Source organism: Bacidia gigantensis (assembly GCF_019456465.1).
Source record: "Bacidia gigantensis strain McMullin 20006 chromosome Unknown contig_134, whole genome shotgun sequence".
Taxonomy (NCBI): domain Eukaryota; kingdom Fungi; phylum Ascomycota; class Lecanoromycetes; order Lecanorales; family Ramalinaceae; genus Bacidia; species Bacidia gigantensis.
This window is the reverse complement of record NW_025408593.1, coordinates 1,772,428-1,787,610: the sequence shown is the minus strand read 5'-3', so window position 1 is coordinate 1,787,610 and position 15,183 is coordinate 1,772,428. Positions and strand designations below refer to the sequence as shown.

General features: G+C 52.1%; 4 protein-coding genes across 4 annotated transcripts; 1 reads left to right on the top strand and 3 right to left on the bottom strand.

Moving 5' to 3' along the window:
- Nucleotides 1-1,323: 1,323 nt before the first annotated feature.
- KY384_002295 (uncharacterized protein) lies at nucleotides 1,324-4,093 on the bottom strand (the record flags this gene model as incomplete). Its single annotated transcript, XM_044810818.1, has 3 exons — nucleotides 1,324-3,112; nucleotides 3,276-3,834; nucleotides 3,883-4,093. 3 exons carry the CDS (start codon nucleotides 4,091-4,093, stop codon nucleotides 1,324-1,326), a joined length of 2,559 nt encoding a protein of 852 aa, XP_044672792.1.
- Nucleotides 4,094-4,794: 701 nt separating this feature from the next.
- Nucleotides 4,795-7,404, bottom strand: KY384_002294 (uncharacterized protein; the record flags this gene model as incomplete). The annotated part of the gene is made up of 6 exons (XM_044810817.1): nucleotides 4,795-5,372; nucleotides 5,760-5,976; nucleotides 6,103-6,140; nucleotides 6,229-6,489; nucleotides 6,560-6,912; nucleotides 6,977-7,404. 6 exons carry the CDS (start codon nucleotides 7,402-7,404, stop codon nucleotides 4,795-4,797), a joined length of 1,875 nt encoding a protein of 624 aa, XP_044672791.1.
- A 953-nt stretch (nucleotides 7,405-8,357) lies between these two features.
- Nucleotides 8,358-10,655, bottom strand: KY384_002293 (uncharacterized protein; the record flags this gene model as incomplete). The annotated part of the gene is made up of 3 exons (XM_044810816.1): nucleotides 8,358-8,916; nucleotides 8,967-9,637; nucleotides 9,900-10,655. The coding sequence occupies 3 exons, from the start codon at nucleotides 10,653-10,655 to the stop codon at nucleotides 8,358-8,360; spliced, it is 1,986 nt and encodes a 661-aa protein (XP_044672790.1).
- Nucleotides 10,656-12,794: 2,139 nt separating this feature from the next.
- On the top strand, nucleotides 12,795-14,743 carry KY384_002292 (uncharacterized protein; the record flags this gene model as incomplete). The annotated part of the gene is made up of 2 exons (XM_044810815.1): nucleotides 12,795-12,815; nucleotides 12,872-14,743. The coding sequence occupies 2 exons, from the start codon at nucleotides 12,795-12,797 to the stop codon at nucleotides 14,741-14,743; spliced, it is 1,893 nt and encodes a 630-aa protein (XP_044672789.1).
- Nucleotides 14,744-15,183: the final 440 nt, after the last annotated feature.

The following is a 15,183-nucleotide window of genomic DNA, read 5'->3' as shown; positions in this document are numbered from 1 at the left end:
GAATCTTCTCCTCGCTGAACGTGACAGTCGGCGCCGCCCCCGCCCCGGCCCCCACCGGCCTCACTGCTGGCGCGCGGAAAGAATAAGGCGGCGGATTAGGGTCGCGGGTGTATGGCGGCGGCGGGGGTGGGGGCCGGCGACGACCCCATGAGCTGGCGGGAGGCGCGTGGTGCCTCATAGGACCGTTATCCGAGCCTGGCCCGCCATCTCGAGACGGGCGGCGCTCGGGGTCGCATGAGGAGCACAATGTGCCGAATGCCCAGTAATGGGGCCCACAGTCGCGGCAGGGGAGGGGATCCGGTGTCAACGGCGCGGCCTCAGAGCGCGGGTAGCGAGAGTACGGAGGCGGGTCTACACCGAGGCGGTGGTGGTGGTATTCATGCCCTCCGATATCGGGATGCGCGAATCCGAATAGAGCGGCGGCATCAGCCCCAAACCCCCCAAACCCCCCAAACCCCCAAGCCCTCCTAATAGCTATATCGTGACCACTGGGTGCTTGGTTCACAAAAGCAGGTCGAGGGGGAGGGGGCGGGATGCTGCTTCCCAACAACCCCTCACGACGGCGCGCGGGATAACAGTGCAGGCAACGCGCGCTTATCCCACGTCTCTGGCAACGGGGGCAGACTAGGTAGTTTGGAACCGTCCCTCCCCCGCTCCCTCTCCCGCTCCCTCCCCCTCCAAATCTTTCAACCACCAGCTCCGAATGGACCCTCCCATCACCAACAACGCCAAAACCCGCCCCAACCCTCCCGTCCCTCCCGTCCCTCCCGTCCCTCCCACCCAACCAATCGTCAGCGAGGCGAAATCCCATTCCGCCGGGGTTAGCAGCATATCTAGCGCGGCCGGCAGGTTCAAAGCCCGAACGATGGCGCGGGCACGTATCGCCCTCTCCATCGACGTATTCGGGGCAGTGGGGCCAGTATCTGTTGAATTGGCCGCATCTGTAGCGGGGGATGAGGGGAATGGGGGGGATGGGGTGGAGGAGGCGGAATTGGCGCACTTGAGCTTGCGCTTCGAGGCATGAAAGCTGCGTGCAATAGGGTTCGTGGCAGCAGCAGGAAGTGTCTTCGGGGGGGTTGCAGGAGGTGGGGAAGGTGAATCTTGTGCGTGTCATTTTCTTTGATGAGATTGGATGGGGGTGGGGTAAAAGTGGTTGAATGAATGGATGGATGAGAAAAGAAGAAGGAAAGAAGATGCAAATATTTTGTAAGAAAAATGAAAGGAAATGTGCGTGCGTGCTCGATTGGCGTAAAGATTGGCTTGACCCACTTCTCAATCCTACACGGGCTGAACCTACCTCACACATACTTTTAGACATACTTTTCAAGCAAAGCCACTCATCTGAAAGCCCTTATCAAGTCCCTTCACCACACGTGCAGTCACAACCTGGGTCGTCTCATTATACGCCACGGCATCAGGCGCCAAAGGCATTCCATCGCAGATGACAGAGTACGGCTTAGTCTTTTGGCCAAGCACCACGACCTCCACAACGTTGACGCCAGCCGCATAGCCGAACTTTCCAGCCATTGAGAACTTTCCGTTTCCAAAAGTGAAGGTAATGTCACTTGTCGCAGCTTGCTGAAGGCTTTCACCGTCATCGAGGTAGAGGGTGCCGGAAGCGGTCCCATCGCTGCCCGGAGCGATTAAAATTGAGAAGTCCTTCTTGCGAAGGGCTGTCGTGGTCATAGCGCTCTCGCTGCGTAATGGAATAATGCTACGACCGCGGATGTGCAGAGGTATGGTGGTGAAGTCGACGCCGTTGAGCGTTGTCATCGCGCCAGTGCCTTGAACGGGAGTAAGTGTGTACCAGTCATAGAAGGTGTCTTTGGGTAGGTAGATGGTGACACTGGTAGAGTCCTCATCGATGACGGGGGATACGAGAACCGCAGACCCGAAGAAGAATTGCGTGTCAATCGCATAGGTGTTGAAGTCGCCAGGATAGAGGTACCACAGTGGATATAGTGTGGGCGTACCATCTTTGGCCTGTTGCGCCATAGCAGTATAGAGGTAGTCAAGCAAGCGGTAACGGATATCAATAGCTTTCCGTGCTGCAGTAGCAACAGATTCCCAGCGGTAGAACTCCTGAGATATTGTTCCAAGCTCAGCATGGTTTCGGTAGAAGGTGCTGAATGCGCCGAGCATTGCCCAGCGAGCACAAAGGTTCTCCGTGGTATTACCTGCGAAGCCGCATACGTCTGACCCGACCATTGGTAGTTGGTAGATACCGGCGAATGCTAGTTGCTCTGCAATGCTTGTCTTGTACAGAGCCCAGGTCGCGGCGTTGTCCCCTAACCAATGTCCAACATAGCGACCGGCACCTGCGAACGTGCTGCGTGTGATGATCAGAGGGCGGACTGAAGGGCGTCGTGCGAGCATAGCCGTACGAGAGACTTCAGACATCATTGTACCATAAAGGTTGTGGGTATCGTATTCTGCGTAAGGTTTATCGCCAGCGTGAATGAGATTGGTGGGGATCGTGTGGTTGCTGAGTGAGCCGGCCTCGTTCTTGATTTGATACGGAGGGGTCAAGAAGTCGCGATTTGGTAGGCCTATTGGTTCCGCATTCTGTCGTCTGAACTTTGATGGCGGCTGGAAATCCAGTGGGAAGCCAGGAAGTGGGATTGGAGACCCGTCGCGTACAGGTGGTGGAGAAGGCGGAAAGCCATTCGCAGCAGCATAACCAGCAGCATCTGTACATGGATCTGGGCAGAAGTTCGAAGCTTCGTTCATATCAATCCAGAGTCCGTCGATGTCGACACCTGTGTCGGCGCTGAAAAATTCGGCGAATTGGCTGTTCCAGTAATCTTTCGTTGCCGGATTGAACCAATCTGGGAAAGCGGCGACACCAGGCCAGACCACACCTTGGTAGATTGACCCATCGCCATTTTTCATGAAGATCCCTGCTGATTTACCATCGTTGAATCCTGCGTAGTCCTGATACGCAACAGCAGGGTCAACCATCACGATGTAATGCTGATCATCGTCGTGGAGGTATTCAACAAGCTCGCGGACTTTTTCGAGGGGAAATCGTTCAGCATCGAGAGTGAATACCTTGCGATGATCCATGTAGTCAATATCAGTCCACATAGTTTCGAGCGGGATGTTGGCGGCGCTGTAGTTTGAAATGACACCTGCAACCTCATAGACATCTTGATAGCCGTAGCGACATTGATGGAATCCTTAACGAGTTAGTCAGACGCATGCCAAAGGTAACGGATACCATACCAAGGCCCCAATAGGGCATCATAGCCGGAAGCCCAACGACTTCAGCATACTGGCGTGCGACATCGATCGGTCCTGGCCCAGCGAGAAAGTAGAAGTCAAGCACGCCGCCAAGGGTATTGTACTCTAAGTAAGAGTTACCAAAATCGCTGGTAATTTTAATGTCCATGCCGTTTGAGTTGAGCAAGAACACTCCGTGAGTATTGTTGTCGCCACGACCTTCGAAGTAGACCGGATGATTGCCGTACAAATTGGTACCAGGAGGAATCTCATATGCGTCACGCGACCAGAGAGTACGAGTATAGCTCTCTGTACCCAGACGGAATGGATCTGTATGTTCGCCGAGGCCGTAAAGATTCGTCGCCTTGGGCAGTGATGTCCGTAAGCGAATGTACTGAGATTCATAAACTAAGTTAGCGCCACTGGTGTTGAAGAGAGCCTCAGACGTGCTTCGTCGCTGAACTGCGAAGCTAAAAGGCTTTTCCGTGTAGGTAAACTCAAGATCTCCACTGTCTGGGCTTGCAAGGCCAAGTGATGGTCTCGAGACGACTGTCTCTGGTACTTCGTATCCTTTGGCTTCGGCATCGGAGATCTTGACATGTAGTCGCTTATCTGAAAGGCATTAGTCGCGACGTCATTCGAGTTGGGTAGACTACTTACCTGTCTGATAGTCGACCTGTAGCTTCAAAGGGCTGACATCATACCCCAAATAATTGCATGCTTTGCTGGCAAGATTCAGGGTGGCTGTAAGACCTGTGTATGTCTTTTGAACATTGGATGCTGTGTAGCCAGGGCAGTCCTCAATGGTGGCGGCCAGAGCCAGACCACTCAAGCATAGGAGGCCGACCTGTTCGATACCAAGTCCTTTCATGGTGATTGCAGTAGGAGTCCGGTCTTGTACTACTTCTGTTGTTGAACTTCCAAGGACTCTTCAGCCATTTTATATCCCCCCCATCCGAGATATTGCCATTGCCACGCCGACGAGGAACACGAATTATGGCCCTGTGACAGGCTATTCACTGTGTAAATAGAATAACATGACCGTTTACTGCCGCGCAGTCCCATGTTCTCGGCTTCCATTTGATGGGGCACCGCTTGGACCCGTTGCTTACCGGTCCATTCACGTCGCTCACTGCATCAACACTTGCATCTTCCCCGCATGCACGAGAACCCTCGACTGCATCAGCTGCCGCATGACGGAGATGAGGCTCTCCACCGTGCATGTTGATACGAGGTGTCGAGGTAGAAGGTAGAAGGTGCAAGCGTGTCAACAAAGAATCCCGCGGAACTGCCAAGACTTCAATGAGTGACGTCGTTGATAGACTCGGAGCGGATAAATTATTAACCGCTCTATCTATGTTACGAGTCTGAAATGGCACTGCCGACCTCACATGGCAGGAAGTAGGGGCAGTACTCAGGGTAACAGACTGGCTCATAAGACGCATTCGGGGGCTTACATCCCTATGATTGTCCCTAGAGTTTTAGGCAAAGAAATTTGACGGCGCCATGTTGCTTGCGACTCCTCAATTCAACCAGAAAGAGTTCGCACATTGTTATTGAGCGGTTCCTGTTTTAATCTCCAAACTCGAAAGGGGCGCTATTTGCGACCGGCTCACAGCACAACCAGCATGCAACTTGTTTTAATACGTTGTGGCACAAGCACAAACAAGGTTTCTGTTCGTCCATGGGTGGGAGATCGTACGGGGTATTGATGACATTGGTTGGTGACGTGATGTCAGTCCCAGCGTCGCGTGCGCTGTGATTCTCGAGAAATTGCGGCATACTGGGTGCTCCTTCGTCGGGATTGAAGGGCACATTATGGTAAGGTTCGACTGCTTGAGTCAGATTGTTAAACTCAGGTGCGCCCAATGGGTCAGGGTTGAAGGTGTTGTGAGGTTCTTGAGTCGGATTGTCAAGCTCAGGTGCGCCCAAAGGATCAGAATTAAAGGTGCTGTGGTATTCTTGAACCATCATGTCGATGCACTCGGCTATTTTCTGCTCAATATCTAGTTGGTATTGTTCCTGCGTGAACTGGTCCAGCAAAGGCCGGAGCGAAGCTTCGACTAATCGAGGGAGTCCTGCACGAATATATTGCTCAAGGCTGACCTGCGCGACATCCGATGAGTCTATAGTTGGCTCAACATCTGTAACTGCGTGAGCAAACCTCTTCTCTTCGGACACAGAGTGACTAACATGGAGAAGGGATCCGTTCATGACTGACGAAAGGGAAGAGAATGGTATAAATCTGCTCCCATTTTATGCCATGGATGCCCATTATCAAGTCCAATTTGTCTTTAGTAATGTCGCTAGCTTTTGGAAATGTTCGCGGTTGGCATGGCGTCTGTCGCTGTGCATGTGCGTCCAGACTTTTTTCAGTCCTGAAGGTCTGACCGCATCTGCGACATTGCAGTGTCGCTCGGTGAGGTCCATCCCTGAAGTGTTGTCTGGCATATCAGTCTTTGCCAGAGCTGACATTGTGGAATACTCACTTCAGCCTAGGAATGTTCTCAAATCCTATACCTGCACAAGTTCTATACTTGTTTCCCGTGATGTTGTTGATGCGATAAAAGAAGGGATTGTATTTGTGAAACGGGCAATCAAGTCTTTTGGTGGCTTGTTCAGGAGCTGATGACCGTTGATCGCCTTGTTTTCTTTTCTTTTGGCCGCCGTCTTCCGAAGGGGATTTGTCTCGGGAAAGAGAGCGCTTTGGTGCAAGGCTCCTTTGTTTGCACTCACGCTCAAGAAATACTGCACCTGACTGAGCCTTCGCCGATGACCCATTGGGACACGTCTTGAACATGCTTTCGAGCTTGAGCTCCACTGCTGCATAGACAATACTCATTGCTCTCACCATGACTAAGTGCTTAGCATAGATCGTACAGAAATGGGTATTGTCCTCAACAAAGGTACGTAGACTACTGTGAGTACTTGAAACTCTGGTCATACGGGGACTGGGATCGAAAGTTTCAACTTTATCCTGAAGAATCCGAGTATTAGAGTGTTTACCGATGCCAATTTCTTTGTCTTTGTCTAGCTCGTAAGGTGCTGTGAAAGGATTAGCAAAAAACAACTCCTGTGGTGTCGGCGAAGCGTTTGGTCCTAAGGCCTCCGTTTCATATTGCCAAACGCTTCGAGCACCGGCGCCGCCAGCAGCATCCTTGACATCTTCAAGTGGCGACTTTTCAATCAACATACTTCTGGCCGGGGAGTGCTCCAATTCTACGTATTCGAAATGTGCGCACTGAGAGTCGTGGTTAATGACTGAAGCTGAAGTACGAATGAGGGAGATGCACCCTCACTTTCTTCTGCCTGCAATCCATGCAAGCACCAACCTTACGTGCATGTGCCCTCTTATCCCGCTCTTTCGTTGTCAAAGGTGCAAGCTTACGCGCCTTTCTTGGTTTGGCTGGCCTTCGCACTTCATGAGATTGCAATGCTTTTGGATTCTGTGCATTTGGATGTGGATCAAGGGCTGGCATTTCCCGCTGCCAGGGCCCCAAATGTATCTGGCTCTGCTGAGTAGGATCATATCCATGAGTATAGGTCAAGATATTGTTGCTGCTGTTTGGCAAAGGTGTCTCCTCTAATTTTGTAGACGCCGCATTGACAAGCGACGTAAGGGCTTCTGAGCTCGATTTGACTTGGTCATAATCCTGGTCACCAACGAAACCTGACAGAGACTGAGGGTAGCTAGTCGCCCACTTCAGCCCTTCCAATTTTTGCTTTCCATAAATTGAATGGCAGAATGACTTACATTTCCGAGTAGGCTAAATTGGAGAATTGTGAGCCTAACTCTGCAAAATCCCAGGTTTCGTCTAATTGGTTCTGCGCTGGTGTCACATAGTGACTCGCTGTCAGAGGCCACCAACTCCTGTGGTTTGGAAGCTCGCCTCCTTGTGTCATCGACGCTGATGGGACTTCCAGTGTTGAAGCAACAGGGCGATCATAGTCCGGATCCTTTATATCATCACCAGCTCTCCTTAAAGGCATTAGCCTTTCCTGAAGAGAAACAGAAGGGGCTTGCATGATTGATAGTGTAGATACTGACCTGCCTCTAGTGTTGCCATCGGCTCCAGAGTCTTGTGTCACTACCGGGACCCTCTCATTACGCAGACCTGTCAAGTCGGTCACGGGAAGCGAATCATGTGAGCCACATTCATCAGCTTGATCACAACGGTCCATGCTGTGGCAGGTGACTTCAGATGGCTTCGAGGGCGTGGATATAATACGTCCTTTCGCGTGGCAGCGCCGTCTTGCACTTTCACCGATGAACTTTGCCTAAGACTGTATGTTTCTGTTGAAGTTGTGCTTGACAAAGGTCAAATGTTTTTCTTGTCAATTTGGCAAATTTATAGAGGAAGCGCACATCTGCGCGTCCGCAGATATTCGCATTCTTGGCACGAAGTCCTTACCTACGATTGGCTGTGCACTTGAGCCTCACCCTGGGATGTGTACTAGAGGAGTGGCCAATAGTAGGCTTCCATGCTGCGCACAAATGTGCATAGTGGAAAATGGCACTTTGGAATGGCCAGACAGCCCAATCATCTGTTAAGAATACTCGAAACTGCAGCTCAAGTGTACGACGATCTGCAGACCCATGTCGATAGTCGAAGAAGCACAATGTGGCCTCGAGAAGGGCATGAAAACAGTGGCAGTACATGGGCGCGATGGATATAGTGGCACTTCGCCAGATCACGCGAAGACTTCGTGTGCAGCAATGTCTTCATTACCTTAGAGATAGCGATTACAACAGGAGCTACCACAAGAACGCCACGGCACGATCAAATGACCTACAGCGGCCCTCAATTCAAGACGCCCCTGCGCGCGAGCCGAGATTCGTACACAACCAAGTCGATGCGTACATGTTGACCCTACAGCCCATAATCAGTGAATGCATAATTCAGAGCTACCGTACGACTCACCGATCAAGGCAGCTACCAGGCTGTCTGACCCCCACCCTCTTCGCCGAGAAGCCATATCTCTCAAACGTGGTGATATACCATGGTTTCAGACCAGCTGAGCGCAGGAGTATCTTGCCACCAGTTCTCAAAGCACGGTTCAGAGCTTGGACTTGCGTCGCTGCTTCTTCGTCTTTGGGATCGAACCAGTCCATGCTGTCCATGATCTGCAGCAAGTCAATAGGAAGGTGGAGGATCGGGAAGTGGGAATGGCAAGCTGCTTACCACGGCATGACTAAGGGTACCAGGTTCGATGCGCGAGATCACCTCTCGTAGCTCATCAGTGTGAATGCGGAGCCCGTCGAATGCCCCAGGCCGGGAAAGCTTGGCGTGTGCCCTGACGGAAAGGTAATTAGGGTGGCACCGTTGAGTGTATCGTCCCTGTAAGCATAAAAGATAGAAGTAATTGTCACTGCTGAGTAGCGTATTCTGCACGACGGGGTCCAGGGTGTTGACGATATATTCCCAAATGGCCTCACCGCCGGGTGATGCCTCGCCAAGATCTTGGTGGTCTTGGAGGATCATTCGATGCTGGGCTTGTGGCACACCGGCGGCCTTCCATGCAAACCATTCGGTTCCGATGACCGCCCAGTGCAGAGGTTTGCTGAGCAGGACTCGGCGAATCTTGGGCCAGAGTTCTCGTTGCTCGTTGAGGGTCTTGACGTTGCACATATTTCGGACGTCTTTGGTGAGTCGCAGGAGTTTGAATAGCCGTCGTATTAGTATAATAGCATGCCTGTAATCGAAATCAGAAATACAATCTCTTGGTTGTCTACTGTAACTCACCTGGAGCCGCCAGTCTCATAGAGTCCGTGCGAGCGGTCGAAAGTGTTGGAGTGGTTGAGCCAATATTGGCAGGCCTGAGAGCTCATTTGTGGACTCAACTTCTCAATCAATATATCGCGAAAGCCAGATAATTTGCCCTCTCCAAACATCTTCCAGTATTGTGCGTAGGGTAAAGTTTGTGCCGCTGCAATCTTTAGCTCAAGCAGATGATTCTGGTTGGGATTCATATCAACAGCGTGAATACGAGCTGGATTCGCTTCTAGGATGTAGTCCAGCACGTTATCGCCCGCCGACGCAATGCATAAGACGGCATCTGTACTCTTCATCTTCAGCAATCGATGATCTACCCGAGGATCCTCCCATGTGAAGGTGTATATATACTCATTTTTGAATCGTGTATGCTTGTCAAGGTGGTCGTCGTAACAAAGCCTGCGGTGGCTATTTTGATAGAAGAGTGATGGTAGTGGGAGATTCGAGCCTAAGTTGATGATAGCATCTCGGCCGGCTTTACTTTTTGCATCGATTGCCGTGAGCTTTTTCTGACAAGGTACTATGGATCGTCCTGTGAGTTCTGGAGAAGAGGGAGGCGACTGTGAACACGAGGCGTCTACGGTCTCGATGATCTTGTACGCGTAGCTAGAGGTAGGTTCGGTTGGAGAGTACAGGTCGCGCTGGACGCCAAGGAAGACTATGCGAGGTCAGCTTGCGCGCACAGCTATAGCAGGCTCAAGACTTACTGTAGTAAGGTATGCCGCCAAGCAGATAGTTTCTCTCATCAGCGGTTTTGAGCGTGCCAAATTTGTACTCGAGGTAGTCCCTTCGCGCTGGCTCGAGACCCACACGATCGAGGTCAAACCATGCACGCCAGAAGAGTCGACCAAGCCAAGTGACATGCCTGTTGAATGAACCCCCAAGGTAATTCCTTCCTCTCACTTCCACCACGCTTTGCACATAGAAGTCAACCACGCCAATGATGCCTTCAGGCGAGAGTAATGTCACCGTCGAATCTAGAACGTTGTAGTAATCAGGGATCATGCTGAGACTGTAGGACATGGTAACAAGGTCCGCTCCGATATGATCATACTTTGTGTCGACGCTGTGCATGTGATCCAGCATTTGGAACGACCGAGCGTCTTCACAGACAATCTCAACGTCCCAGCCCAAACGGGCGAACCTCCTTCGTGCGACCTCAAGCAGCGAGGGGGACAGATCGACAAGGATCACCTTGGCGAAGAATGTCGGGACATCGAGGTATTGCTGCATCGCTTCGATGTTGTAGCCTGTACCACCCCCCATGTCTACCCATATTGGTCTCAGCGCCGAGAATTGCCCTCGCTCTTCCTTGTATTTCAATTGCGCTGCCACTAAGCCGAGCATGTCCTCTCTTCCTCGGAGGAGGATTCTCCGTGTAGCATCATATGCATCTGCCTGGCTCTTGTAGAAACTTTCGAGTGCGTTTTGTTGAGTAGTGGTGACGACATCGCTGCTGTGAGGCTTGAGGAAGCTGGCATAGAAAAACTTTCCAAGTTTTCCAGATTGAGAGCGAAGGGTCCTAGTCTTTCGTGGGAGGTTGGCCGGAATAAATCTAATGCTGCCGAGTGTGAACACAATCAGTAACACGGCAAGCACTCGTATAGCCCAGACAGGAAATGAGGCAGGCACCGCAATGGCACTCCAAATGTTAAGCATATTGCCGCAATGTGGGATCTTAGGACGAGTGGTAGGTCACGCAGGGAAGCAGATGAATTTGGACAGAGCAGAGCTTTTGAAGATGCCCCACATCGTCGAGACCGATATGGGCTTGCCCCGCCGTAGGTAGGGGAGAGTGTAACCTTTCACCGTTGTACTCAAAGGCAGAACACAGCGTTCGTGACATGTCCATTGGCCAATGAAGCAGGCACATGTCCCGCCGAAGCCGGAGGATGTTGTGCATGAGCATTTAAGCTTCTTTCAGATCCACAACCAGAGAATGCAGAAGATAGATGAGTGAGCTGCCGCCGGAACGGCTCACTCAACGGTCTAGATGCAGGAGTGACCTCTGATAGAGGTGGGACGCAGCATGTGCTTGCCAGACGCAGGAACCCCACGCATGAAAGCATGAAAGCATGACTGCCAATGTCGACGCCATTGTTCTTTGCTCAATGGAAGCGCGTTGATGTTGACCAATCCTTGGACCACGAGGAGATTTATGAAAGATCCCACACTGACGCTACTGGAACAAAGTCGGCCCGCGTGCTCTAATATCCCCCCATTGTTCTCAGAACAACAGAGTCGCTCGCAAGATGCGGACGAGGGAGTACATTCCATGTCTACATCATCATCACTCATCAACATTGCGCCGCCCAACGATGACATTTGTGCAACGACCTCTCCATGTCTGATTTGATTCAGGCTTTTCTTTAGCGGTCTCACTGCAGCGAAGACTCGTACACCTGCCCTGATGTAAACAAAGCCTACGAAGTGAAGAGACAGCATTGGAGACGAGATCGCTGAATGCATACACCTAAGGAACGCCCTACAACCATAACTACTTTCAGGAAGGAAGGCTCTTTCTGCCCGGTAGATGTGGAGCTTACGTGGCCGAGCGCTGACCACCATGGATGATGGGGTCCTCCCTTGTGGCACAGTCAATCTCAAACCCTGCTACACTAGTGTTTGATGTTGGTTGAGCCTCTAAAGTCTGACTGTTTGTGGTCGTGTGCCCATACATAAGGTATTTCCTTTTCTTCGAATACTGTATGAAGCGACTTTGCAGGTGTGCGAGGCAGTCCTTCGGGACTCGCACAGAAGTAAATACCGGATCTGGAATATGGGCCGAGTTTGAACAGATTACCCAGCCTGTGATGCTGTTCTTACGGACCCAAACACATGCGTGACCCATCCCTAGGTACTTGCGAGCTGCTATTGCTTGGCGCACAGCGACGAGTATGGCGTAGCAATCAATCACAACATGACAGGCCTAATATCAAATAGTAGACCAATCTGACGCGGCGTCTCTATGGTTGTCTACGTAAAAAGCCTGTCTTTCTCTTGGATTTATCTCTTTTCTCCTCTAAAAAGCATTCCCTCGTCATGAGCATTCCATGTTGTCCTCGCACGCAACCTTCTACTGCGCAAGCTCTCTCCTTATCTTGACTTCTCTCTTCACAGACCCAGCTGACGTGAACCATCCCACATCTTACTTGCAGGCGAATTTGCTTTGTTGGGTTGTCATCTTTGTGATCTCCAAGGTCTGGCGAAGACCAAATGCGTCAACAGCAGCTGAACCTCAAGATGGAGAGTCGAACGCGGAGTCTCTTGCAGTGGCAATTGCCATTGTGTCCATACTTCCAGCGATAGCATATGTGCAATGGGCTCTGGTGAATACTCTGTCGATTGATAACCACCGTCAGGCTAATGAAAGGAAAGCCTCTACTGACACCGCTACTATACCAACTCTTGCAGAGTGACACAGGGCTGGAACTACCGATCAATAGCACAGAAAAGCCAGTTTCTATTTCGACAACAGCAAGGAATAGATCATTTGTGCTTTTGTCGCTTTCAAGTCTAGTGATTGCCACTACCTTCCTGCCAACTTTCCCAGCAACAAAAGCATTGGCTGCCGGTCTTATTTACGTCTCTGCCTCGATCTACATCTATCAATGCCTTCAAGAAAAACCACAAGCAACGGGCTCGCAAGTCGCGCACATACCTTTACTGCCATCAGCAGAGAGAACAGCCTGGCGTGTTGCAGCAATCCTAGCAATGACATTGCTGCTCAGCGGCGATCCCACTGTCTCAAGCCCCATTATTGAATGGCCAGCAGTCTGTAGCATAGCGCTTGCAAAGATGGTCCAATGGATCGTAATTGTAATACTTGTGTGTTCTCTCCGCCCTCTTTTGTCCATCGAACTAATAGTGAACAGACAAGCCAGCAAAATGGTGTGTCCATCGCGACCATCGGCACCCTTTTGGTCGCTTTACAACGGGCGTTTGATTCAGACCACGTCAGCGCTTTCTCCTGGCTTGCGGCAAGCTTTGCTTTTACCGGCCTTGTACAGACGTATCAATTGACGCCAAAGATGCCCTACAAACTTCGCGCTGCCTATATCACAGGCGGCATTATGGGTGCCGTTTTCCTGTTTCGTCAAATGCAGCTCCGGCATTACAATCCACAGAGACTGTGGCTCACAAGATTGTTCCAATCCGACATTCATCCAATTGAGCTCATGATCGAGGAAGCAAACCGCAACTTCACAGCTATGATCGCGAGTCAGTCCAAGACTATACCCCAAGCGATTGCAGAATACGAACGAAGGTACCATATGCCTCCACCACCAGGCTTCGAGCAGTGGTTTCACATGGCTGTAGAGTCCAATTCGCCAATTGTTGACAATTTCGATACCATTATGCAATCTCTAGAACCATTTTGGGGTATCACCGCCAAAGAGATGAGGGCTAGAGTTCAAGACATGCGCGGAATAAACCGCCAGGGCTTTTTCTCCATCAAGAACCACAGCGTCACAATGCCTGAAAATACATTGGTCCTCGGTGGTTTCGACACCACAATAACCGGATGGATTGAAAGATTCAAGGACATCCTACCCGACATGGACCTGGTAATCAACGGCCTTGCCGAGCCCAGAGTGATCGTCCCTAACGACCGCCTCGAGCACCTCGTGCAGACATGTCCATCAGAAGGCGAACAAACCCTCTCCTCTTCCCCCTCTCAAGCGCGCCTAAAACTCGAATGGCAAGACCTCGCCCGACAAGAAAACTGGCAAATGGGTGTGCGCTCCTGCCCGCAAGACTCCACCAGCCGCTCCACGACCTTCCTCCCGACCAACCACACCCTCACCCTCCCCTTCATCTCGAACCACACCGCCTCCAAAGACTGGTGCAACGAGCCCTCCGCCTCCTACTCCCACTCCATGTTCATCGCGCCGTACAGTCTCAAATTCACCAACACGCTCGTCCCCGTCTTCTCGCACGGCAAACCCTCCTCGGCGCAAGACATCCTGTACCCATCCCCCGACTACTCCACCAGCATCCCCGGCGCGGGGGCCAAATACTACGAATCCATGGACCCGACCTGGGACTCGAAAGTGACGCAGCTCTACTGGGCCGGCAGCGACACAGGCGGCTACGCCGCCTCACCCCTAGAATGGCAGAAATTCCAACGCCAGCGCTTCGTCGCCGCGGTAACCAACGCCTCTCAACCCATCACGCTGCTGCACGACAGCAAACCGTCCCCTCTGTCCCCGCACAGCTGGCAGCCGTACCGCTCCACAATCGCCAACCTCACCTCCCTCATAAACGTGCATTTCACAAGCTTCAACCTCTGCGCCAGCAAGATCTGCGAGGAAGAAATGGCCGCCTTACCTAGCGCGCCGCGCGATTCGCCCGCAGAAATGTACAAGTACCGCTTCCTGTTCGACGTGGACGGGATGGGGCGGACGGAGCGGTTCTACCGGCTGCTCGGCTCACGGAGTTTGGTGTTTAAGCAGACGATGTATAGGGAGTGGCATGATGACCGGTTGGTGCCGTGGGTGCATTATGTGCCTGTCAGTTTGGGGATGGAGGAGTTGCCTGAGCTGGTGCGGTTTTTTGGCAGGGATGAGAGGGGGGTGGAGTTGGGGAGACGGATTGCGAGGCAGGGAAGGCAATGGCATGGGAGGGCGTTGCGGGATGTGGATTTGGAGTTGGGGATGGGGAGGGTGTTGGTGGAGTATGCGAGGCTGATGGGAGATGAGAGGGATAGGGCGAGGGTGTGTCCGTGGGGGAGGAGGATGGGTTGACATGGAGGGGACGGTGGGAGCTGTGTGAGTGTAATTGTCAGATTCTCACATGGGGAATGTGTAAGAATCGTTTTGTGCAATAGCGAACCTGATATTCCAGATCTATATCCATTCATCTGTTTATATCTGTATCCGCTATGCCGTTCAGCTCGTCTGGAAGGTACCCAAACTCTCTCCTCCCCTCCCCCCCAACAAAACCCCCCTCATCCCCCACCCCGGACCCCACCGTCCCATCCCCACTCCCATTCCCACCCTCCACCTCTCCATCCCCCGCCTCCACAATCTTTACAAAAACCCTCGCACCCTGCTCCACGACCACACTTCCCTCACCGCCCCACCGAAAAAACGCCCCTCCCCCCGCTCCCCCTGCATCCACCTTCCCCACACACATCCTCGCAACCCTCATCCCCAACTGCGCAATCTCCTCAGGCCAGACCAAC